The sequence below is a fragment of the Rhagoletis pomonella genome, unplaced genomic scaffold, assembly GCF_013731165.1.
Source record: "Rhagoletis pomonella isolate Grant_MI unplaced genomic scaffold, Rhpom_1.0 Rhpom_scaffold_00002, whole genome shotgun sequence".
Taxonomy (NCBI): domain Eukaryota; kingdom Metazoa; phylum Arthropoda; class Insecta; order Diptera; family Tephritidae; genus Rhagoletis; species Rhagoletis pomonella.
Window position 1 is genome coordinate 114,617,895 of NW_023458556.1, and position 13,026 is coordinate 114,630,920.

At 34.7% G+C, this 13,026-nt stretch overlaps 1 protein-coding gene across 1 annotated transcript in view; it reads right to left on the reverse strand.

The window, feature by feature from the left end:
- LOC118757213 (serine-rich adhesin for platelets-like) overlaps positions 1-13,026 on the reverse strand; it is a 258,283-nt gene that overhangs the window by 41,576 nt on the left and 203,681 nt on the right. The window contains 3 exon segments of the mRNA XM_036491945.1: positions 9,013-9,198; positions 9,294-9,808; positions 10,778-10,963. Coding sequence (XP_036347838.1) covers positions 9,013-9,198; positions 9,294-9,808; positions 10,778-10,963 — 887 coding nt within the window.

Sequence of the window (13,026 nt, forward strand, 5' to 3'; positions counted from 1 at the left end):
GATCGTTTGACACATATTCCAGAATTTACCAGCAAAAAATTCTCGGAATAAAACTGGTAACTTCTGACAGAGAGATAACCGTATTTACTCTCTTTTTTGCCCTCTCAATAATCGGCGTAGCCAGAATGAAATTTAGCTGGCATTTCAGGGTACTATTTTATATAAATATAAGGAAAATTTGAAAGTTAGGGGGGGGGGGGGCTCAATAGTCAGAGAACCGAATACGGCAGACATGGGCACATTTGCCCGTATGGGCACGTATACCAATGAGAGCCACTGCACACGTATTCTGGAGTAAAAAGGCCCACTATCCCAAACGTACGCCACATACACTCCTCGTCATTTGAATAGCTCAACCTTTTAATCCTTAGTATTTACATTTTTAATTTTGTTTATTTAATATTCATTACATCCGATTTAAAACTTTATACAGAGTTGAAAAAACGTCAACAAAGGGTTACAATAAAGTGCAAGTTTCAAGTGTCTGTAAAATAGCGAAGATTTTTGACAATTTTTTTGGTGATGGTGCTGCGCATTTTCTCTCATACAAAGTATGCTCGGCAAAATTTTATATGGAATAAAATGCGCAGCACCATCAATAAAAAATAAAAAAACTTCAAAAATCAGGGCTATTTTAGAGTCACTTGAAACTTGCACTTTATTACACTATAATTGAATGGGCTATAAAACTGCATATCCAAAATTTTTCAAAAAATTGAGAGTTTTGCCGGCTCGAGGTCAATTTTAAAAAATTCTTTTATGAAAACACAAGTTTTTTGGTGTTTATTTCCGATATATTTCGGTTACGCTTCGGTAACCGTCCTCAGGGCAAATTAATTTACACGTCCGCACTGTTTGACGTGGAGTTTGGTACTTTTCTAAAAATATTATTAACTTATTCACTGCATGTCATTAGGATGGCACACTCCTATGTTGACCTTTTTTAAGAACTGTTTTCAGCTCTCAAGAAAAACGAAAAATTCAAATAAAATGCTGCCCAAGAAATGGAAAAGAAATTTTCTTTTAAGCTTTAATTTGCAAAAAATTTAAAATTGCGTTTACCCGTTGAATATGCTATATTTTTACAAAAAATCTATACTAAATAAACAAAAGGAAAACTGTAAATACTAAGGATTGAAAGGGTGTGCAATTCAAATGACGAGGAGTGTATATGAGCAGATGTGATCACTACCACAAGTAAACGCGAGCTGAAAGTGTGATTGTGTTAGTGTGCCAATTCCCACCCGACCAATGTACACGAGAATGCATCAGGTTTAGCAACACTTTCACTTACAAAACTATTGAGAACGGGTTCCGAAAAAGTATCGTAAAAGTATTACCTGTCGCTCAGCTTGTGGCAGCAGAGCTCTCGTTCTCGACATGCGTTTTCAAATGGCTTTTCGAAGTGTTTTCGATAGTGGAAACGTATCTCAGACGGAAGTTATTGCGATCCGTTTTGCTATCGAGAAATTAATGAAAGCGGCAATGATTTCGATCTGCTCTGTTATCGCGAAAGTAACGAAAACGAAAGATATTTCGATCTCTTTCTCCATCGATAAATTAATGAAAACGGCAATGTTTTCGATCTGTTCGATTATCGAGAAAGCAGCGAAAACGAAAGATATTTCGATACGTTTCTTTATCGAGAAATTAATGAAAACGATAATTAGAGCTGTTCCATTCCAGTTGATTCCCATATAAGAAGAGTGCTTTTACAATTTTAACAGTTGTTTTATATTTAACAGAATGATCAGTTTTATTAAGTTTTAAAACAATTTAAAAATTAAAATAATAAATATTCATTAGTTAAAAATTATAACATGAGCATGTAACTAAAACTTATGATTCTTGTACATAATTTTCAATCCTTTGTTTTTTTTCCTGGTACTTTTAAATTTTGTAGACTCGGGTCATGTGCGTAATGAAAATTTGTTTGACTTGTTTTGTCAAATTCGCTGTCCTCCAACGCAAACTTGTTTGTAAATGCGTCTTCAAATAATGATCGCCACGAGCTTCTTATAAATTTATCGTACGACTTCTCTCTATTGGTGCAAATTTCATTAACTTTAATACAAATATAGGTATATTAATATAAATATATATTAATGGAAACATTGGAAATTCAAAATTAAATAAAGTGTCTGCTTGTAGTAAATTGTATTGAGAAATGAAAATATTCAGCCCTATCGCAAATACCATGTGAATAAATTGTTAATTTAACATGCAAAACAAAAACAAGTTGGGAAAAATTGTTTTTGTTTTGCTTTATATTTTTCGGAAATATTTGTTCATGTGAAATTCGCGATAAAGCCGATTGTTTTAGGAAAATACATAAAAACTGCACTCACAGATTTTTTAAAATCCTTGATTGGCTACTGAGATGGGTTAAACAATGAAAATTATATGTTAACATCGTCCCAGAGTATAATAAGGAAGCGTCCTTCACAAAGTCGTTTTCTTTCAGGCGGCATTTTCTAAGAAAAGAAAACTTGAATAGCTTTAATAAATATGTACTTTATAACTACATGTAGGCGATAAATAATAAGTTCTTTACATCGCAAACTCTCAATGATATTACGCTTCGCAAGTGATAATACCACCCTTTGTCCCTCATACGCCATGGCATGCGGGTAACCATTAATGCGACCCAAAATCACTCGCATGAGTGACCAAGGCATTATATAACAAGTAAGAAAGTCTAAGTTCGGGCGGAGCCCAACATTAAATACCCGGCGCAAGTATTAAATATATGTTTTTCACCTTTCCGAAAGCTACCGCTACATGGTAAGCCGGGATGTATCAATTTTGAATAAATTAGAGTCCTTAAATTTCGAAATATTGAAGTTTCAAGCATTTCTGAAATTTACCGTTATATGAAAATTGGCCGTAATTTTAGTCCGATTTCAATAATTTTCAACCTTTTGCTTTTATGTGGCAAGCACAATAACCATACCGAGTTTGGTACAAATTGGTAGAACGGTTACCGAGATACATATATGTGATCATAAGTGGGCGATGCCACGCCCATTTTCCAAAATTTTATCATAAACGTATTTCTTGGCAAAGAATTGTTGCAAGCATCAATTTTGAATAAATTAGCTTAAATATTTACTGATTTATCGAAGATTTCGTATTTCTCTAAATTACCGTTATATGGGATGTGGGCGTGGTTATTGTCCGATTTTAAAAATTTTCGGCCATTTGGTATGTTGTAGCAAGACTAACAACTGTGTCAAGTTTTGAAGACATTGGTGCAGCGGTTGCCAAGATATACACATCTAACCATAAGTGAGCGTGGCTACGCCCATTTTCCGAAAATTTATAATATTCTTATTTTTCGTCTAAAACTTATTGTAAACATCAATTATTAGTGAACAATCTTCAGTAGTTACTAAAATATCGCAGCTTTCGTATTTCTAAAAATTACCGTTATATGGGAGGTAGGCGTGGTTATTGTCCGATTTTGCCCATTTTCAACACCATCCGTCCTACGCCCGAAAGAAGTGCACGTACCAAGTTTCGTTAAGATACCTCAATTTTTACTCGAGTTATCGTGTGCACAGACGGACGGACAGACGGACGGACAGACAGTCACCGCTTAATCGATTTCTCTTTTCATTCTGATCATTTATGTATACATTTGTCTATATATATCTCGATTCGTTTTGCCTGTTACAAACAACCGTTATGTGAACAAAGTTATAATACCCTAGTGCACAAGTGCGCTCGGGTATAAAAATAGACAGTTATTTAGTTAAATATATTAATTTATTTATACTTACTATGATATTTTATATGGTTCCTTAAAAAGGTGGATCCAACTGTGTGAGTTGTGCTATTTGGGTGATAAGAATAGTCAATTTATTAGTTTAAATTATTTATTATGCAAAGGAGTTTCAATACTTACTCTGATTTATTATGTGATTCCTTATAATTTTCAATTAATTTATTAACACGTGCATACGTTAAACAAAACGTTTTATTTTTTAATGATAGAAAATTTCTTACAAAATGTTTACTAAATCAATGCCTCCTTCTATATACTTTTTTCGAATATTTTGTCCGAGAAAAGTTAAAGAAAAATTATAAAACGAAAACAATCTCGATACATTCAACGGACAAAAAAGCAAAAACACAACTTCCGTTTGAAATACGAGACTCTTAGGTGAGGCGGAGCGTGAGCGTAAGAGAAACTATCGTAAAACTCGTAACATCCGCTAACCTACGTTTCTTGGTCGGGTGGGTTACGTTTGAATGATTTTGCGTTCACTTTGTTAAGGCCCGTCCACATACAACTTTGGCCTTGCATTGGCGCTGGCGTCGCTTTGACAGCAGCGCGAGTAACGCCCGTGCTTGCTACAATGAACGCTTAGCAGAGAATACTTTGGTCACTAAATTTACATACCAGCGGCATATAAATCAAAATTTTATATCAATAATTGCATTAAAAAACTATATTTCTTGTCCGCATTTGATTAAAAAGGAAAATTAAATCAGGTAATTTTGATTATTTGGAACAACTAACGAACGACGCGCGTGAAAAGTTGCGAGTTGGCCATCTTTCTGCGTTGTGTTGGCATGGGCGTTTCCCAACTTTGGTTATGTAGAGACTTTAATATAAGTGCATGTATTCATAGTCAGCTGTCGAAGCGACGCCAACGCTAACGCAACGCCAAAGTTGTATGTAAACGGGCCTTTACGCTCTCGCATGTATACGCATGTTATAGCTGAAATACAATGCCGGCGAACGGCGAACTCACCACAGCGAAATTCGCGCTGTCAAAATTAGAACACCCGCAAGCATATGAAATTGAACACAGCCAAAGCGAAATGCGAAGTTCGCTTGGCGGCGTTTCATGGCGATAGATTTATTTCTATCGCTCTGCTGGGCGATGACAGCTGTGCGTGCCAAAGGTGGCCGTATTTGTTTTTTGCTTTCAAAGTTTTAAAAGAAAACAACCTAAACACGATTTTTTTTTGTTGTTTGAAAAATATAGTTGTGGATTCGTTAAATCTGGCTTGAAACAAATTATTTATAATAATCTTTCTTTGTTTTACATTTATATTTGTTATCATTTCCTCATTTCTAAATATGGTTTAGTTTTTTCTAAATATGGTCACCCAAATTATAAAGGCGACCAAATGGGATCAGCTGTTTTCGCTACCGCTCTAATTCTGTTTAAGTAGGCGAAATAGCTGGGCGAACGGTGAACGACAGCATCGCCCAATTCGGCGAAGTTTGCCGTTCGCCGGTATTGTATTTCAAGCATAATGCTTACGCTTTTTAAGCAGGCGCTCACTCTCTGTCCATGCTCGTATATGAGCAAATTTGACATCGCTATAACTGTTGCCAACTTTGTGCCTTTCGCAATAAATTAAGTGCGTTTAGGGAATTAAAACGCGAACATTTTTTAGTTTAGCGCTTGTTTCGTTCTAATAAAAACGTGACTCTATGGTGACATTGTATTTATTTTGTTCATTCATTTATTCATTCCAAAACGTACGGAAAACTTTATCCGTTGACCTACACATATGTTAGTGTTTGGCCGAGCTTCTCCTCTGGATAATATGCTCCCAGATAAACCAAACGCAATATTTTCACACAGTCTCTATCACGGAATTCATAGAATATTCTGCTAATTAGCTGGGTGTGGGCATTTGTACAAAAGTAAGCAATTGCATGAAAATAAAGCCTCTAGAGAAACCAAGTTAAGTTTTGCCAATTGTGTTACGAATAAAAAACAACATTTTGCAAATTAAATTAATTAACTGCACATAGTTGGAAATATTTACAAGTGACATTGCGTGATTACTTAAAATATTTTAACATACAGCTTTATATGCAAAAATACCATTAAACACAGCAACACAAATTTGGTGTTTTTTTGGGAAATTTGTGCTATTTTCAGTGTTTTGGTGCCTTTTTAAATAAAAAACTTGGCAATACTGATCACTAGCTGACCTTCATCGAGCGCTCTTTGCTGGGTTCAGACTGCAAAAATGGAAGTAGAAATCAAGTTTTCGTAGTAGATGTGCATTTCTTATCTTAAAAAAACAACAATTCATTTCTCCTCGTATCACTGTATTCTGGGGCTGAATAAGGGGCTAAAGCTGCCTTTACAAGGGTCGATTTCTGTAGACTGGAAAATTTTATGGTTGAGATGTCATTTACACGGGCCGATTTTGGTTGAACGACGCCCTAATCTAGCGAGAAATTATCATTTAAGTTAAAATGCCTTGGTTAAAATTAATAAAAAGTTATTTCATTCTTTCTTTACCGGGACAATTGTTACATCGGTGGGCAACGACGCAATAACAGAACTTTAGACAGAGCAATATTTTTCGATCGGGTTCAAATCGGGCGATTGTGAGGGCCTATTCACGAATTCAAGTGTATTTGCAAAGGTGCTGTAGCTCACCAATGTAACAATCGTGTCGATAAAAAGGTAAAGTATAACTTTTAGTTTGCTATTAAAAACCCCACCTCCTTTCTATTTGAAGAGTAAATTTGTTGATGCAACCAAACGGAGCAGATTTTCAGTTGAGCGGAGTAGAGGACTAGGTTTCAAATTATTTCGACAAAATGGAACAAATCTACTCCTATCGGAGCAAGTCCGAACGATGGCTTATAGTGTATATGAGGAAAATTTACGCTCTTTGTTTGGTGCACAAAATCAGTACTACCGCAGCCGTTAGAGCTGGAAAACTATCGCTACTCGTGGCCATCGATACTATCGAAAATGTCGACACTATCGATAGTACTATCGATAGTTTTGATTGAAAAAGTCCAAAAATTTAACATAGCAACTTTTATTGTAAATGAGATCAGAATTGTTAAAATAAGTCCATATTTTTGTTAAGGAACAAAAGTTTATCAACGGTTTTGGCTTCAAGGAGCATCTCCGCTCTGAAATTATTTGCCATGCTTTACTAAATGTCCCTTCCGACTGACAAGATGAAACAGGTACCGGCGTCTTTTACTTTTATTGAAAATAATGTATGTATGAGTGAAAACCATCGATAGTGCTTACAAAACCCATCGATACTATCGATAGTGCCATCGATAGTTTTCCAGCTCTAGCAGCCGTACTGCGATGAACATGATGTCGGTGGAGATATAAATAATTTGTTCGCCACTTTTCATACCCTGCCTCCCGTAAACTGTTTTCCCCTTTCTCTAGCCCGCGCTCGCACTTTCGCTGCTGCGCGGGCAAAAAAGTGCCCACGTCTGGAGTACGGGATCGATTTCCAGTAAAATCTGACTGATTCTGACTATTCCGGACTCGTACGGGATCGCAACTAATGACATTGTTATACATATATACGTTCGTATAAAATTGAATTCAAAATATAACAATGAAATTTAGTTAAGCTAAACTTAACAGCAAAAGTCTGCGTACACCATTTCTTTTTTATATATTCACAATATATTGAGAGTTAAAATTTGTTTGTTATTATTTTATAAAGAAAATGATCATGCTTAAAACAATATCATGTAAACCGTGTTTTAAAACTTTATACAAAACAAAGGTAAATTTAACGGGTTTTCATCTAAATTTTTTACTTTTTAATCAGATTTAAAAAAATAACCGAAAGTGGTAAACAATCTCACTTTGAAATGAGGGTGCTATTGATATGACTGATACTGCACATACCTACATAAATATATCACTGAGCACCTGCAATGAGTAGTTATGCAGTGATTTTTGTTTAATTCCAATGTTTTTCATTTAAATATTTTTCGTAAAGGTTTATTTAAGTACTATGTCCCATATTCCATAAACCAATTGAACTCAAATTCCTAACTGTGATGCAAACATGATAGACCTCTATAAAATGTCTTCAAATTCCAAACTTTTTGAAAGAGTTATAAACTTTTTAAAAAGCGTTATAAAAAATCTGCGCGATTAATTATACTAAATTTTAATGGGCTATAGAACTGCATACTTATAAACTCTGATTTAAAATATTGAAGTTTTTATAACAGTTTCTAGAAAATTCTACAAAATTTCCTACACTGTTAGAAACGTGAATTAATTCGTTTAATTTAATTTAATTTAATTTAATTGTTTACGTTTTAATACTGATGAGCCATCCTTAAAAAAAAAATTTAAGAAAAATATTTTGCATGAAAACCTTTGTGAATATATAAAATTCTATTTACTCTTAATTCGATGCCGGGAGTCTTTGTATTACCTTTCAATACATTTAATACAATTTAACGCTGAGCATTCAATATATCACCGCTTTTCTAATTTTTCACACGATTTTTAATTATAAGTAACACGGAAATCCACGTTATGCGTAACAAATATAAGTTATTTTTAAGAATAACGGTTTTAGAAAATGAAGGAATAATTGACACTTTATGTTCCTAATTTTAAAGCACAAATTGCCTCAAAAAGTAAATTAGTGCAAACCAAATAGCTATTTAAACCTAAAATGAAGTATTTTTTATTTACAAAATTGTATGCGTGCTTATTCAAAGAAAATGCTCTATACTATACTTCTTAGAACCAGCTGAAAACTAACCACATTTTTTCTAGCTCGGAGGTGACCTTTTTGAACTATCTAGGAACTGTTTTTATATGAACTGTCTCAGAACCATCTAACCTGGGTCAGCTCAGAACAAGTTCAAAAGTTCTGCAGAGGGCGACAATTGTCACTTCGTAGGACATCGTCATGTTAAAAAAGACAGTTGAAAGCATTGATTTGCGATAGATGAAGAACCAGTACCGTCCCTTTTCAGGCTAGCTCAGCGTAAGTTGATTTGCTCCAGTTACTTGATACTGTTACTTGATATCGTAGTCGTTTTTTTTCAAATTTATGGCTTTCTATTATAAAAGCACATAACGCTGTTTGCATGTGGACTACTCATACATATGTGAAAATTGCAGATAGAGGGTATTAAATAAAAGCCCTCGATATTTTCATATATTAGTATACGGCACAGATATTATTTAACATAAAAATTATATGATTAAAAATAAACTCAATTTGCAGTGTACATACCTCATAGTACGCTAAGTATCCCTTCTCACGGGTAGCATCACCCTGTTCACCCGGCCCCTCCGATGGCGCTCCAATATCTGTGCTCTCTTCATTGATGAGCGTGTATGAACGTCCATAGGTGGGTATTCCCAACACCAATTTGTCGCGGTCAGCGCCAGCTTTCAAATAAAATTTTATGGAATAGTCCTAGCAAAAGCAAAATGACAGGGAAAAAATTCAATTACACAAATCAAAATTTCAATTACAACATCCTTCATATTTCCTCCATTCTCATAACTTACAATATTCAACTCGGCATCATAATTGTATTCGGACTCTTCCTCCAGCGAATACAATGGAGCATGATGATTAGCCGATGGTTCGTGCGATGAATGAAAATCATATGTGAGCACGTTGAACCAGTCGAGGTATTTGTTTAGTTTTGGTATATCGTAACCCTTTTCGATGTTCTCGATGCCCGCTGGCACGGCCATTGTCAACAACAGACGTGGACGTCCGGTCTTCTCCGACTCACGCTCGAACTCGGCGCGCAACTCTTGCACAAACTGGGCATAATTATCGCGGTCGCGCTGCTTGCCACCCTCACGCTGCGCCGGATACTCCCAATCTAGATCGATGCCGTCAAAATGATTCTGGCGCAGGAATTTTAAAATGTTCTTAATGAATTGTTGACGTCTCTCTGGGTTCGCCATAAGCGGGGAGAAGCGTGAGGAGGCCTCATTCCAGCCACCAATGGCAATCATTGTTTTCAATTGCTTGTTGTACGATTTAAGTCCGGTAAACTTGGCATAGCCGCCTATGCAGTGGTGGCACAAAAGGGATGGTATTAAGTGAAGAGTAGCAGGATGTCATAGAAATATGATAAAGGATGGAAGGTTAATTGCTTTCAATTGGAATGTGTTTATGGGAAATTGTTACTATGCAAACGTAGGAAAGGAAACACACATACATATGAGTGTATTTCCAAACTTCCCTGACGGAAGAAAGTGGTCTTTTAAACCAACTACATAATTGAAAGACTACTTTGAAACAAATGCAGTGAGGAAATCTTTCGAATTTTGATACTCTTTTTACTCAAAGAAAGAATTTTTGTCTTGGAAGTATGAAAACGCATCTGTGAAGTGCAGAACGAAAGCGTATTGAAAAGAAAAATTCTGAAGTTGAAGTTCCGCAAGCAAATGTATTTTAAAGTAGTTGAAATCAAATGCAGAATCGGACAATCGACTTGCTGCTTGCACACAATTCAAACTGAACAAGGCAACATGTGAAAATGGTAATTCAATATTTTGTTTGCGTCTTGGAAATATGAAAAACCATCTGTGAAGTGCAGAGCGAAAGCGTATTCAAGTAGTTTAAAGTAGTTGAAATCAAATTTCAATTATTTGGTTATTATTGGAAATAAAGTAGTTTATAAATTACTTTCAAATTAATTGGATTTCCTGAATGGTTAAGTATGTGCTATATGTACATATCGAGCCCTAACCGCCAAAATAACGTAAGCGCAATTGTTTTCAAAATTTTCTTTTTGATGCAGAAATACATCTAGATGCCCTAGGAATATTTCTGCATCAAAAATACAATTTTGAAAAAAATGTCGCTAACGTTATTTTGGCGGTTAGGGCTCGATATGCACAGTTAAATAATTTTAAACAAAACATTCGACCCGTTGCTCTAAACAACTTGTTCACTTCTTGAACACATGAAGTTAACAAACATATTTTTTAATTAACTAAAATCTATAAAACACAATTTTTTATTGACTCACCCTGTTCAATGTCTTGGTACTTGTCGAACGGCTTCATCTGATTGTCCTTTGTAAATCCACCAAAAGCGTACACCAAATGTGTACACAAGTATGGATTGATGTTCTGTGGATTGAATTTCGCTGTGCCTGGTCTGTAGACACTCCAATTTGTGTAGTAGCAAACAACTCTGCCTTCCGAGCGGACTTCTGCAAAACAATAGTATTGAGAAACAAAGTTAGCGTGAAGATTGATAGATGTGAATGAAAATTGCATGGAATCGCAACTGAAGAGCTCCATAGCAAAACACGATAATTCCAACAAGTTTGTTATATTTAGTTCCTGAAACCTCAGTTTTTTTAAATCAAAAAAATTTTATATTCGTAACTGACGCACTTATCTATTAACTGTTTGACTATGTTTCATCCGATTTTAAAAATCAGCATTGTTTTGAAAAGGGAATTTAAAGAACTTTAACAATATATTGTTAGACTTAGCCTTTCTTTATAATATTTTCAATCTTGACCATGGCTAATTTGAAAAATTAAAGTTGCAAAATATGTAGTACCTATCTAAAAGTGAACTTACTTTTGAATAAATTTATACCTCACCTAATGCAATCGCAAAAAATTGTCAAAGTTAAGCGGAAATGCGCGCTTTACTTTATATTTATATATATGTATATAATATAATATTTCATATTTTTTTAGCAGTGTGGCTAAGGAATTCATCAGTACTAGTAACAACCCGCCGAAATTCGGGTTAATGCATTCACCCGAAATATACTTGCAGATATTATCTATGTCAGTATTTAAACTTGAGTAAAAATAAAAAGTGATATTCATGAATATACTTCAGTATTCAGCTCAAAATTTATTGAAAGAACTTCGTGAAAGACAATGGGCCGTATGAATAAAAACTGAGCAATTGCTTTTTCTTAAAATTTCATACCTGTTACTTCACTTTTGTTTGAATAAATCGAGTAAAAGGTCTGAAATATTATGAAAAAGCAATTGCTTATTTTTATTCATACGGCCCAATAATTAATCTTGTATTGCTAGAGACCTGATAACCCAAGATAATTTTTAAGTCATTAAAGGGCCTTACTCTACTCATAGCTTCCTACAGTGGGCCGTGAGAAAACAGTAATTTTTAAGGTACAGTCCAACCTTTCACAATATCCGTCCAAGGCCGTAGTCTGAAACGCCATAATCACTTAAAATTGGCGCCGTTGCATGGTGAAAGGCATTTAGTATCACGCTTTTAAACTAAAGCTTTCTTACGTCTTTCAAAAAATGCAACCAATGATTCTAAAAATTTTAAAATACATAAATATGTATACCAGTTAATTTGGATCGTTCATTTCAAAAATCACATCAAACAGTTTTTAAAGTTTTGAGTTTTACCGTCATCCCGGGTCCTTTAAATTTGTCAGTGATATCCTAGGTGTTTAAAAAAGAAAGTGCTCTCAGCTATTTTTATCTTTAGCTTTCGCGAAATATATTTCAAAACTATGAATAACAACAAATCCGAATCACAATTCCACGAAAAATTGGGTAATATTTTTCAATAGATTACACTGTTCACTATCGACTTTTCTGCCACGTTTTACTTTTGTGCAACTGCAGCTTGCACTTTAATTTGATATATAACTCGGTTATGCAGCTACTCCAGATCGCCATAAATAAGTCGTATGACGGAGCAATTATGAATAGATTTACTTTACATAAATCGATTTAGCGAAAAATTCGTTTTTCATAAAATTTTAGGAAAACGGGCGTGGCTCCGCTCACTTATATCATATACATATGTGTACCTCAAAAACTACCAAATTTGGTATACTAATTGAGCTTAGCCTCCTTTAGAAAATTGTTGAAACTGCTCAGTAAATGATGTATGTATATATATGTATATGTGAGCACAACTGAGAAAATGGTGATATCGACTAAAATTATCTTTCCGAGAAAAATGCGTTTAAAGTTCTCCATCAACCTTTAGATAAGTCTAAAAGTTTAAGCAAAAGTAGTCAGGGTAGGGATGCAAAAAAAAACATCGATGCATCGGAAACATCGATGTTTGCTATTCGATGTATCGAATAAAAGCGATAGATTAGACCTTCCGATATACATCAATATATCGATGTATTTTTTTCGATGCATCGACTTTTGTGTGCAATGTACACTGTACCAAGGCGAATTTATACAAGGTTGTGTTAACAGAACAAAAACAAAAATTACAATAACAAATTATACGCACATTGACAATCAGTACA